The sequence below is a fragment of the Osmerus mordax genome, chromosome 5 (assembly GCF_038355195.1).
Source record: "Osmerus mordax isolate fOsmMor3 chromosome 5, fOsmMor3.pri, whole genome shotgun sequence".
NCBI classification, from domain to species: domain Eukaryota; kingdom Metazoa; phylum Chordata; class Actinopteri; order Osmeriformes; family Osmeridae; genus Osmerus; species Osmerus mordax.
This window is the reverse complement of record NC_090054.1, coordinates 6,674,485-6,688,241: the sequence shown is the minus strand read 5'-3', so window position 1 is coordinate 6,688,241 and position 13,757 is coordinate 6,674,485. Positions and strand designations below refer to the sequence as shown.

The following is a 13,757-nucleotide window of genomic DNA, read 5'->3' as shown; positions in this document are numbered from 1 at the left end:
TGCTGTTTTTGGATGCTTTTATATAGGCCTTAGTGGTCCCCTAATACTGTATCAGAAATCTCTTTCCCGAAATTCAGCCTTGGTGCAGAATTACAGCCACTACTAGCAGTCCCACAAGGAGCTTTCCTCAGAACGCGCTGTTTTGGTGTCTGTAGCTTCAAATGCTAATGAGGAGCGGAGGGGCGGCACCATGCGCTAATGTTTACAATGGATGTATCGCAATGGCTGTAGCCCCGTTGCTGTAAGATGCCTCTAATTTGGCCATTCTGAACTGATAACCCTGGTTTGCAGAGGTACACACTCAGTCATTTCAATGAGGGGAAAGGCGGATATCGCACGCGCCATAACACTAACAGCAGAACGGTTATCCAAATAACAAAGAAGTGTACAACCCTCACGTTACAGCATGTGTATTCACACACATACTTGATGCTATCTACCTTTCCATTAGCGACAGTAACTCAGCTGTTAGCGGCAGAGCTAATGTTACAGCCACATTCTAAGGGTAGCAAGCTAGGTAACCATATACAGTAAAGCTACAAAATGATATAGCGTTAGTTAACTTACTTGTTCGAGGTTAGTAGCTGTACGAAGGAGAGTTAGTACTGATCCAGAATTTAATTTCAGCAAGGCCAGTTTTGTATTAGCTCAAGTTGAGGAAACAGTTGTGGCTGAAGTGTTTGGCGCAGACATACAAAACACAACAGAAGTTGTGTAGGCACATTTCCAGAGAAAATAAAATTAAGATACTGGGTCTTCAGAGGCTCGGATGAAGGAACTGTAAAAAGATTTTTGTTTTGCTTTATACATCCAAACTGAGCAAATGTAATGCTTCGTTCGTTTGCAAGCCATGATGTCTCTCGAGGATAAAAACACTTGCACGGTCGTAGCTCAGTTTATTATGGGCGGGCCAGATTCTCTGGGCGGGCAAAGCAGAGAGAGGGAAGGTAACCTTCCTCCTTGTGACGTAACAAAGAGGAGATTTTCAAACAGAGCAATTGAGCTTTCATTTTCTGAAAGGCGGAGAAGAACACCCAGGGCTTGGTTTACACCGATCGAAAATTCTAGCCACTGGGGGACCAAAGGCAGGCTAGGGAACTCATATTAATGTTAAACCTCCTAAAGTGAAGTTTTCATGTCATGTCACCTTTAAATAGAGTTGTGTCTTTAAACTTTCCTCACACATAATTAAGTCTTCTGATGGTTGTACTACAGGACTTACTTTTCAAAAATAGGCATAATCATAATTTATGGGAATATTTTTTGCCAAAAAGGTTTAATATTTTCATATATAAATACAGTTGTGTCTCTAAACTTGCATCACACAACTCGTCTTCTGCTGGTTTTACTACAGCACTTACTTTTCAAAAATAAGCATAATTTTAGGGAATATTTATTGCTAAAAACATGTAATACTTACAAAGAGTCATGTCTCCAAAACTAATCCACACAATTAGTCTCGATCAGCAAGGTCTTCTTCAAGCAGATGAAAACATTGCCTTGTAATTAGAAACAAACTATTTCATTGGAGTCAAATAGCAATAGTTTATGCCCTGAAGTTTAGAATTATTTGTCTGTGCAGTGTGTTTTTGCCTGGATGTGCACACACTGAAAGTTCAAGTTCAAGTCTTTTATTGTCAGATGCACAGAACAACACAGGGTCAGACTGGGCACTGACATTCATAGGACAAGACAACGCAAACCAACCTGGCATAACATACACTATACTAAACCTCTAAATACACAACACACATAATAACCTATACTAACCTTAAAAATCTATACTAACCTAAGACAAGTGAAGTACAATAGTGCAATGTTGCTGATAGTGCAACCAGTAGCTGAAAGTGACAGTGTGTAAAGTGACTAGTGAGAAGTGTATCAGTGTCTATATCAATGTCTATTCAGAAGCATGATGGCCCTTGGAAAGAAACTGTTGTCCAGTCTGCGTGTGCGAAACCGAATGCTTCAGTATCGCCTGCCAGAAGGCAACGGGGTAAAAAGACTGAAGGATGAGTGGTAACAGTCTCTTAGAGTCCTGACAGCAAGGCATCGTGTGTGGTAGGTGTCTTGTAGGGCTGGGAGCTTACTACTGATGATGAACTCAGCAGACCGGACAGCCCTATGATCTATTACATTAACCATATGAAGATTATACTAATTTAAACTAACCAGAATGGCGTTGTCAACCAACAACAAACCACCTATGTGTGAAGTCGATTTGCAGACATTATTCTACATAATTATTCAATTATTCAGTATTTTTTACAATAAATGTCCCCCCAAATGATACACACACTTTTTGTTTTAAGATAAGTGATGTAGTACAACCAGCAGGGGGGCTTTTATGTGTGGAGTAGTTTTAGATACATGACGTTTTGTAATTATGACATATATTAAAAGTTTTTGGAAAAGATATTCCCTAAAATTAAGATTATGCTTATTTTTTTTAAGTAAGTGCTGTAGTACAACCAGCAGAAGACTATTTATGTGTGATGCAAGTTTAAAGACACAACTCTGTTTATATATGAAACTATTAAACGTTTTTGGCAAAACATATTCCCCAAAATTAGGATTATGCCTATTTTTGAAGAGTAAGTGCTGTAGTACAACCATCAGAAGACTAGTTATGTGTGATGCAAGTTTCGAGACACAACTCTATTTAATTATAAAAATATTAAACGTTCTTGGCAAAAGATATGCCCCAAAATGAGGATTATGCTTATTTTTCTAAAGTAAGTAGTGTAGTACAACCATCAGAAGACTATTTATGTGTGAGGAAAGTTTAGAGACACAACTGTATTTAATGATTAAACTATTAAACGTTTTTGGCAAAAACATATTCCCCAAAAATAGGATTATGCTTATTTTTGAAATGTAAGTGCTGTAGTACAACCAGCAGGAGACAAGTTATAATTGAGGTACGTTTGGAAATACTACCTTATTTAAAAAAAATATATATTTTCTTTTTTGTTGTATCTCTTTTCGCTGTTGTAGTTTGTAGACGGTCCCTAAGCGCTTGTCTTACTGCCGGATGCTCGTAGAGACCAATGTTATTTCTTCAGGTTGCAGGACGGCTTGTTTTGATGAAAATGACTTTGTAGCTCGTTGTTTACCTTACTACAGTACGAAATATGCGTTATTTGTGATTTAATAACATTTCGCTATAGAGTTATTGATCCCGGAAGTTTGAATCTGTGAATGTCATGCCAACTTTACCGAACTCCTGGAGCATAGCTTATTACAAAGACTTTCATGCCCCAAATCAAAATTCTAAGCCAACAGGTCTGTGGGGAATTGCTTTTTCTCCTATAGGCTGCCCTCCTCGACCTTTTTGATGGACAATTCGCCGAGATGCAAAATGATTCACAAATTAAAAACACAGGAAAAAAGCTAGAGCTACACTACTTTTCGAGTTCGGTTTTCCGTCACTTCAGACTCATGATCTAAAGGTCTAAAAGTGCTAAAACCTTCACCACAATTCAAGAGTAATGTACTTTCACGAACCCAATCATTGATTCTAGCTTAAATGTGTAAGAATAGGACTTACCGAACGTGGCTGCCTCCAACCCAGCTATCAGGCGATTCCAGTTGAAAACAACAATGGCCGCCGAAAAATAATTTATATTCGTAGCGGCGAGCTGCGATTGGAAACTAAATGAAACAGGGGCTAAAAACTGAGGGTGGGGAATCCGTGTATCATTCGTTCTTTCATTTTTCAATTGATAAACCAAAAATTATTCGTTTTTCCGTTATTCAATTGAGAAACGAAAATCAAAAAACCAAATCAAAAAACGGGGCACTGACCCAAAATGATTTAGAAATTGTGTTTTTGGTGACCCGGAAGTTGTTACTCATACGCCCGTTGGCTGCGCGCAGTTTGCAGTGTAACCAGAGCGAGAAACCATGGAAACGAGCGTCCACCAGAAAACACAAGGAAGAATGTAGATAGATCCCAAACTTGAAATGGAATGTTTGCACTTTCAGTGTATATTTTGTTGTATGTATTGTACTTGTGTTTTTCATGCCAACAATGTTAATAAAATGATCAAATGCATTCAGTGGCACTCATAATTTCTCTTTCACCGAAAAAATGTGGTTAGTGGAAATTCTGATTGTTACCATAGCCACATTGGCTGGTGATCAAAAAAGTTTATTTAGAACCCTGATGACAACGAAAAAATCGGCAGGACCTTCCAGGTTAGCCTATCTATATTTGCCTATAAACCCAGCGCTGCGATAAGAGCCACTTTGAGTAACAGTGGTGTCGACACCATGGCCGCACGTTTTGTTCCTCTAAACAATATAAAACTCCATGATTGTTTGAGTAGGCTATCTAGATTAAGAGACATTAGTGGAATACACGAAGAAGTCATTTGGGTCACAACTTCCGGGTCACCCAAAACAAAATTTCAAAATCATTTTCGGTCAGTGCCCCGTTTTTGGATTTGGTTTTTGGATTTTGGTTTCTAAATTGAATAACAAGAAAAACTAATAATTTTTGGTTTTTGGTTTATCAATTGAAAAATGAAAGAACGAATGATACACGGATTGTGGGGGCTTGGTCCGCACATAATTTCCAGAAAGTATGTCCAGAGCCTGTTTTAAGGAGAGCCTGGCCACTCCCTATTAAGCCCCATTGTACCGAATTTTGTTGCATTTCCACCAGTTCCACTGGGAGTGATCGCGGTCGAGTGCAGAATGAATGGGAGTCTATGGAGCGAAACGGCTAAATTTGTCTCTTTCACCTGATTGTCGTTGAGAAATCTCAGATTTGATTGTAGTTTTTACATGTTCAACATGGATTACAGGTCGAAAGTTGAATGAACGAGTACTTATGTCCTTTCGATTTCTTACAGGGTAAGTCGTTGTTGCCCATAACACGCTAGCATTCTGCTAACGAATGCTGATTGGTTAGTGAAGGACTGACTACGACCAGAGATTCCGCTTGATGGCATCCGAAGCAGAACCAGAATGTCAGAGCATGAGCAACATTAGCAACAACATTAGCAAACCAAAACTCTTTCTAGCATGTGTATTGACAGGGAGAGCCTAACCTGTCAGCTGTGTTGTCGATGCCTCGAGAGAAAAGTGGAAGTAACCAGAGCTTGCCGTCAAGCAGTATCTCAGGCCGTACAATGCGTATGACGTCAATGACATTTTAAAAGGATTTTTAGAACAGAAAGGCGACTTTAAAAAAATCGATAACCCAGCGGTGTGTATTTTTTTTGCCTCCCCTTTCGAATTCAGAATTCAAATTACTAGACAAAAACTTATATCCTGAGAAAAGTGGATTTTGAGGGGTATAGCTCCGTAGACCTCCATTCATTCTGCACTCGACCGTTAGCGCCCTCATATGGAACTAGAGTGGAACTGCAACCAGTTCAGAACCCGGAAGTTTCCCGAGAGTGGCAGTTCTCTCTATATTAGACATTTTCTGGTATGTGTGTGCGTCTCGCCAAACTCGCTCGTGTGTCAAGGGGCAGGATGAGTGTGCGGGCGCTGTGGAGCCATTCAATTGAATTCAATCATATATTGACATAGTATCAAGGTGAAATTGCGTATGGTACTTGTAGTATAGTTAAGGAAACGCGAACTACGGAAGACGGACAGTTAGACGCGTATGAACAGATAGAGAGCACATGTATGGGAGACGAAGCGAGGTGACAATAAAATAAGTTAATGACAACCCGATTCTTTATTGGACAACAGAACATTTATGGCGACGAGAATTGTTTAAAAGGACTCAAGATTGTACAATTTCAGAGTCGTCCAAACCCGAATTTTTGCTAATCTGCTTGGTCTGAAAGTAACGTTTGAGGAAGCTAAAACTGCTCTGACTACCTACTTTACACCTCGGAGAAATGTGGTTCTCGAAAGGCATACATTCAGACAAAGGGCTCAGACTCAAGACGAGACTATTGATGCGTTCGTGAATGCACTGAGAACTAGCTAGATCGTGTGACTTCGGAGCACTCGAATCGGATATGATAAGAGATCAGATTGTGGAGAAATGTGTGAACAAAAGACTACGTGACAAATTGCTGCAAGAAGAAGGGCTTACATTGGAAAGAACATTAAAAGTATCAAGAGTTTTTGAAGCTGCACAGGCTGAAGCAAGAGCACTATCGGATGGCAGTAATCAGAAAGATAGCCATGTGTACTTCAATAGGAGTGGACGCAGAGCAAGCGCAATGCACGAGAAAAGGACGAAAGGATTCGGAAAAGACAGAGACGATGATGACAACGGTACTGAGTGTCATAGATGTGGAATGTCTAACCACACAGTAGATGATTGCGGAGCTAGAACTGCCAAATGCCTCTACTGTAGGAAGGTGGGTCATTATGCTCGAGTTTGTAGGAAAAAGAACAGCTCGACAGGAGAAATAGAATGAATAGAATGAAGAATTCAGATGATTCGGATGAATTTGTTTATTCGGTAGATCCAGAAGGCAAAGAAACAATCCAAATTCATGCACAAAAAGTGAAGATGGTGATAGATACAGGAAGCAGCAGAAACTTCATAGAAGATGGTCTTTACAATAGACTGTTTAAAAGGAATACAAAGTTGAGACAGACTAACAAGAAGTTTTATGCATATGGACAGAAATCACCTTTGCCGTGCATTGGATTTTTTGAAGCTGAGCTTTGCTGGAAGGACAGTAAGATAAAGGATGATGTCTATGTTATCAGAGGAGATGTTGAAGCACTGTTAGGAAGAACATCTAGCTTCTCAATTAAAATTCTGAACAATAAAGAGACAATCAACACAGTACAACATTCTCGCACAAAGTGACCATAGATCCATCAGTACCACCGGTAGCACAGAATCTGAGACAAATTCCATATCACATGAAGGAAGCAGTGAATCAGGAATTAGATAAAATGATTGAGCAGGATATCATAGAGGAAGTCAATGAAGGATCTGAATGGGTGTCAAACCTACTGCTCACACCGAAGAAAGATACAGCTGAGATGAGATTGTGTGTAGACCTCAGGAAGCGAATAGAGCTGTCATCAGAGAAAGGCATCCCGTACCAATTGTTGATAGTATTTTGCAAGCAGTTCAGGGTTCTAAAGTCTGCAAAACCCGATGCCAGGAAAGGCTTTTGGCAAATCGAATTGGACCCAGAATCAAGGAAATTGACAACATTTATATCACACAGAGGCTGCTACAGATACAAAAAAGTCCCATTTGGATTATCATCAGCACCTGAGGCCTACCAGAAGGCTATGGATTTATTGATAAGTGGAACGCCTGGAATTGAATGCTACATGGATGATATGGTTCTGTATGCAGACGATGAAGACCAGCTGGAAGAAAGACTAAGGAAAGTGTTTACGAGATTTCAAGAAAGAGGATTAACATTTAACAAAGACAAATGTGTGCTGGGACTGAAACAAATTGAAATACTTGGACATGTGATCTCAGGAGAAGGAATAAAGCCTGACCCAAAGAAAGTTGAAACCATTAACAAAGCACCAAGACCTGAGAATGTGACATTACTCCGTTCTTTCTTAGGTACATGTCGATTTTTGATGAAGTTCATTCCAAACTACGCAAACATATCAGAGCCACTAAGAAGATTGACAAGAAAAGGTCAAGAATGGCAATGGAACAGTGAGACTGAAAAGTAATTTAATTACATGAAAAGAGCAATGGTAAGCCAACCATGTCTGGCATACTTCAAGCTTGATGCACAGACTACTGTGATTTCAGATGCCAGTTCAATAGGATTAGGAGCTGTACTACTGCAGAAACAATCTGACGGACAAAACAAACCAGTAGCTTATGCGAGTCGCTCACTGACCGCTACTGAGAGACGCTATTCTCAAATAGAACGTGAGGCTCTAGGCTGTGTCTGGGCTGTAGAACACTTCAGAACATACTTATGGGGAAGCAAGTTTGTTTTACAAACAGACCACAAACCTTTGATCTATATGTTTAATCCAGAAAAAGCAACAATGCTACCACCACGGATCCAGAGACTTGGGATGAGACTGCACCCTTTTGAATACACAATTGAACACATAGCAGGAAAGTGTAATTTCGCAGACTCTCTCTCAAGACTTCCTTTGGCTGTAACAGAAGACAACGAATATGTTGACGCTTACATGGAGAGAGTACTTTCCATCATCACAAGTGAAGTACCTGCCATGACGCTTGATGACGTCAGAAAAGACACACAAGAAGACGACGTACTACAGAAACTCATTCCAATCATACAAACAGGACAATGGCCGACTCAGATTGCTGAGGAAATGCAACCATATAAAAGATGCGCAGATGCATTGTCAACGCACACCGGATTGATCCTGAGAGCGCATCGGATCGTGCTGCCAAAAGGTAAAATCAGACAAGCAATGCATATAGCACATGAAACACATCAAGGAGTAGTGAGAACAAAACAATTTCTGAGAAACAAGTTTTATTGGCCTAATATGGACATTGATATCGAGAGAATGATTAGGAACTGCAATGCTTGCGTTCTGAACCAACCACTACATGACGATCAACCACTCCAACCACTATAGTTACCTCCAAGGCCATGGACAAAGTTGGGCATAGATTTAGTTGGTCCAATAGGAAATCTACACATACTGACAGTCGTTGATTACTACACGTCTTACCCAGAAGCTATAGTGTTATCAGATATATCATCACAGTCGGTGATTGGAGAACTGATGAAAATCTATGCACGCTTTGGATACCCCCTAGAGGTAGTGACTGATAATGGCAGACAATTTGTAGCTAATCTCTTTGAAGATTTTCTCAAAACCTGTGGAATCAAGCACATTAGGGCGTCACCCTATTACCCCAAGAGTAATGGTAAGATATAACGTTTCCATCGTTACCTGAAGAAGGCCTTCAGATTAGCCAAATGTGAGGGAAAGAACTGGACGGCGGAACTGCCAAAGATTCTCATGGCATACCGGACCACCCCTCACAGAACATCAGGTGAAACTCCAGCCTACCTTATCTTTGGAAGTGATATGCGCACAAAACTACCAAACTTGTTGAAGGAAGAAGAAGAAGAATGCGAGATCAGAAAACATCATGACGAATACAAAAACAAAATGAAAGAGTATGCCGATAAGAAACATGGCACAAAAGAACACACTTTCAAAATTGGAGACATTGTATACATTGCTAATCTGGAAAACAGCAAATTAGATGCTAAATACAAAGACATTCGTTATGTCATATTAAGAAGCACTCCTGACACTTCTTTTGAACTGGTCAATATTGAAAATGGAACTCTGGTGATAAGGAATGTCAAACACCTCCGACATGCACCTTTCCCATTTGAGTTTAACATCCCCGATCCAGCAGCACCAAACATGGACATGAGAGTACCTGAGGATACACCACATCAACAGTATCAGCCTGTTATAGAAACCCCTCAAGAGACTGTCAATGTGCCAGAACCTCAACCACCAGAAGTAGCCACCAGATCAGGGAGGGTTATCAAGAAACCAGCCCGTTTCAGAACATGATTGTAAAAAAAAAGAAAAAAAAAAAAGAATGTAATATTTTGAAAGAAATGTCTTATGTTTAAGTTTGTGGAACAGAATACTTTGTTAGAGTTAAGGAACTGTTTGATTTAAAACTTTGAAATTAAGAATATGAGATCTAATTTACTTAAAGAATTGGAGACTAGGTATACATGTTAAAATGTTATGTTATACCAGGGTAGATTTGATATGTATGTGATAAAGATAGAATACATCTACAAAGGGAGGAATATGTAGTATAGTTAAGGAAACGCGAACTACGGAAGCCGGACAGTTAGACGGCGTATGAACAGATAGAGAGCACATGTATGGGAGACGAAGCGAGTTGACAATAAAATAAGTTAATGACAACCCGATTCTTTATTGGACAACACAACAGTACTTCAGAATTATGTCAACTTGAAGGCACTAATATTTGAAAAACTATCAGTCAAAATTATATTTGATTTATTAACACAAAGATATTGTGGCAATGTGGACATTTACATAAATACACGTCTTTCAGCCATTTTGTATTGCATTCCTTATTCAATTTCACCCTATAGAAATACATGTATTCTACAAATCTGTAACAAATTTCAAGTCGATTGGATCTATGGTTCATGAGGAGAAGGGTTTTGAAGGTTTTACCAAATTTGGACAGTACAAGACAATTCATAAGTCTGACAATATGGTTCCTCAAGGCTTTTTTGTTCCCCATGAGAAATAAGGCATGTGTACCAATTTTCAGGCATTTTGGAATAATGGGGCGCTGGGGAAATCACGTAGACTTTGGGTGTGGTTTATAGCGCCACCTATGGGCGTACATGGGCCATTAGCGGTCTGGGAGTAGTGAGTGACCTGGTGTATCATTGGGCCAAATTTGAAAAAATCGGGTCAAGGACTTTTTGAGCTATTGAGCCATTTAGCGGAGAAGAGGGAAAATAATAAGAATACTAACAAAAACAATAGGTTTCCTCCTACCGGAGGAACCCTAATAATAAGAATAGGTAGAAACACTTAAGGTGGCTTCGCGGCTTGGCCACCAATTATTGTTAACTGATCAGTGGTTAAGGACAGACCTCTTCAGGACATTATCAGTAACAGAATATCTCACCTAAATTGTCTCATTCTGTGTTTTTGCTCAGTTCCATGTGGACAAGAAGGGCAGAGTGAACTTTGCCCAGACAGATGTGCTCATCCATGTGGTCAACAAGCAGACCAACCGTATCCTGGACGTGGAAAGGTCAGCATTACAATTGTTCACATCACCTGTCATGTCATGGTTTACAGTAGATGGCTCACAGTATGGTTTACTGTTTACAGTATGTAGGTATATCCTTACTCTGTGTGTCTGCGCGCTCACATTTGTGTCTCTACACGTGTGTGTGTGTGTGTGTGCGTGTGCGTGTGCATTTGTGTCTCTACACGTGTGTGTGTTTGACAGGGTGATCCAAATGATTGATGAGAACAAGGAGCAGCTGAGGAACCTTTTCAGAAACTACAATATTCTGGATGTCCAGCCTGCTGTCAGTGGGAAAGCTCCCGATGACCTCACTACATTGCAGGTGTGTGTGCCTGTGCAGTGCATGCATGATCATCTGAAATCAGTGATTAATTTTGTGTCAGGATGTCTCTTTACATGTAATCTCTCTTTCTATATCCAGATGGCCATCATCATCTTAGCTGTGTTGCTCTTCTTGGCAGCCATGCTCTTCATCTTCACCAACTGGTACTATCGTACTGTGTAAGCGGAACCACATCTAACTGGTCTAGCTATTAACTATACACACAATCAAGGACACCTGGTGCATAACTCCTTGAATGGTTGTATATGTCATACCGATTGTGATAGTGTGGTAGATTGGGTAAATGTGAGCTAGAAACATGGTTTTCAGTAGCTCTTTTCATGGAAACCCAACAAAGAGCTCTGTTAACCGCTCACATAATCAAAAGACAGTGCAGTATAGGATTTGTACTCTAGGTACTGTATTTCTACATTCTCACTGGTGTGGATGTGTGTGTTGACAGGCACAAGAGGAAGCTAAAAGCCATCGTGGCAGGATCTACAGGTGAGCAGAAACTGGAGAGGGCAGTCCCCAGCACCATGAGGCAGGATGTGGCTTTGAATCACATTTGAATCTCATTATTTATGCAGAGCAGCTTGTAAATACGGCTCCAGTAACACGTGTCTTCTCTGGTCATGTTTGTCATCATGGATCCGTGCGTGACAGTTGTTTCTGTTTTTTTCCCCAGGAAACCAGGGACTTATGGACATCCTGGATATGCCCAACACAAACAAATACTCATTTGAGGGGTGAGAGTATACGTGGGGTATAGACATAAATTACTTTTAACTGTCATCTGTGTTTAGCTGATCAGTGTACACATTTGTATAGATGGGCATACAGATAGACTGGCAGGCCATCAGTAAGATAAACAGACAGGTATGCAGACAGACAGTCCGGCCATCAAACAGACAGACATACAAGCAAAAAAGCAGGCAAGCCGGCTTAGAGACAGTGAGGGATACCATATGACAGGCATACAGAGAGGCAGGCAGGCAGAGAGGCAGACAGAAATGTAAATTTATCAGCAGGGCTAACCTGGGCGTGTGTCCCGGTACAGGGCTAACCCGGTGTGGCTCGATCCGTTCTGCCGGAACTTGGAGCTAGCCGCCCAAGCGGACCACGAGGATGACCTTCCAGAGAACCTGAGTGAGATCACTGACCTATGGAACAGCCCTGCACGCACCCACGTGAGTACACACACACACACGTCATACAAATGTCACATATGCTACGTAAATGCTAAGATCCCACACTTGAGAAATGTTAAACTGTGGATATGGTAATCTGATAAACTGTAAAGATTGTAATTTGGTGTATTGTTAAGATGCTAAACTGCTACACTGTAGATATGGTAAGCTGCTACACTGTAGAGATGCTAAGCTGCTACACTGTAGAGATGCTAAGCTGCTACAATGTAGATATGGTAAGCTGCTACACTGTAGATATGGTAAGCTGCTACACTGTAGATATGGTAAGCTGCTACACTGTAGATATAGTAAGTTGCAACACTGTAGCGATGCTAAACTGCTGGTGTGTCTCAGGTGGCAGGGCCAGGTTTTCAAGGCCTTAGGATAGATGACAACACCATCTATCTCTGGTTCACGTCAGCTCAAATTCTTTACTGTGGCCTTGCCCTCTCAGTCACTCCTCATCACACAGCTCTTCTAGCCACTTCCCAGTCCTCTTGTTCTGAACTGTGTGTGTGTGTGTGTGTGTGTGTGTGTGTCTGACTGTACTTGTGTGTGTGTGTGCTTGCTCCTGTGTGTTTTTTTTAACCTTCTAAGGGCACATTTGGCCGGGAGCCGCAGGCAACCAAGCCTGAAGACGACCGCTACCTGAGGGCAGCCATCCAGGAGTACGACAACATCGCCAAGCTGGGCCAGATCATGAGGGATGGGCCCATTAAGGTGAGCAGCACACAAGGTCCTGCCTTCCAGACAAACACACCAGCTAATAACAGCCTGAAGACTAAGTCATAACTTTGACTAATTTCCTTCATGATATGCATTCATCTTAATTAATCTCAGAACCATCTGAAGTGGACGTTAGTTTAGAGGTGCTGTAGATCCTACTTGCCATAGTACTGTGATGGTTGATGTGTGTCATACTGGTACTGACCCCAACTGCCCTTCCATCAGGGCTCACTGCTCAAGGTGGTCCTGGACGACTACCTGAGGCTCAAAAAGCTCTTTGCAGCCAGACTGGTCACCAAGTCTACCAGTCAGGGAGACCACTCGTCAATCACAGAGGTGGGGGGTGGGTGGGATACAGCCTGCAGTGGTGCCTCCAGTGTGCAGTTATTCTTCCCTGCCAGTAAAGGGCAATCAATCACTGCTTTGCTTACTTCACTGGTGCACTCCTGCCCTCTACTGCTCTCACTGCCTCTGCTTGCATGTCTGCCGTTTGGTCCCTGCTAAACCAATGTAGTCACTGTTTAGGATGAGATGCAGACTCTCTGCTAACATTCCAACATGATGTCTGTCTCTCCTCAGATATCCTTCCCAGCTGATCTCTGACTGGCACACTTCCTTCAAACTGACTAACTTAACAATATTAGTATATACTAAATTATTTTATATTTGTCATCTTCCTTCACCACTACCATCCCTTTCTGTTATTCCCTTGTATCCGTCATTCCATCTATCTTGTAAACATCTCTCCATCTCCTCCCTTCCTCTCGTCTGCTCTTAG

General features: G+C 41.2%; 1 protein-coding gene across 4 annotated transcripts in view; it reads left to right on the top strand.

Moving 5' to 3' along the window:
• Positions 1–13,757, top strand: part of cdh23 (cadherin-related 23) — a 361,974-nt gene that overhangs the window by 347,371 nt on the left and 846 nt on the right. For all 4 annotated transcript variants that reach the window (XM_067235776.1, XM_067235778.1, XM_067235777.1 and 1 more), the window contains 8 exons: positions 10,644–10,741; positions 10,943–11,063; positions 11,163–11,242; positions 11,527–11,567; positions 11,752–11,812; positions 12,124–12,253; positions 12,851–12,973; positions 13,205–13,315. In XM_067235776.1, coding sequence (XP_067091877.1) covers positions 10,644–10,741; positions 10,943–11,063; positions 11,163–11,242; positions 11,527–11,567; positions 11,752–11,812; positions 12,124–12,253; positions 12,851–12,973; positions 13,205–13,315 — 765 coding nt within the window. The remainder of the gene's footprint in view (positions 1–10,643; positions 10,742–10,942; positions 11,064–11,162; positions 11,243–11,526; positions 11,568–11,751; positions 11,813–12,123; positions 12,254–12,850; positions 12,974–13,204; positions 13,316–13,757) is intronic.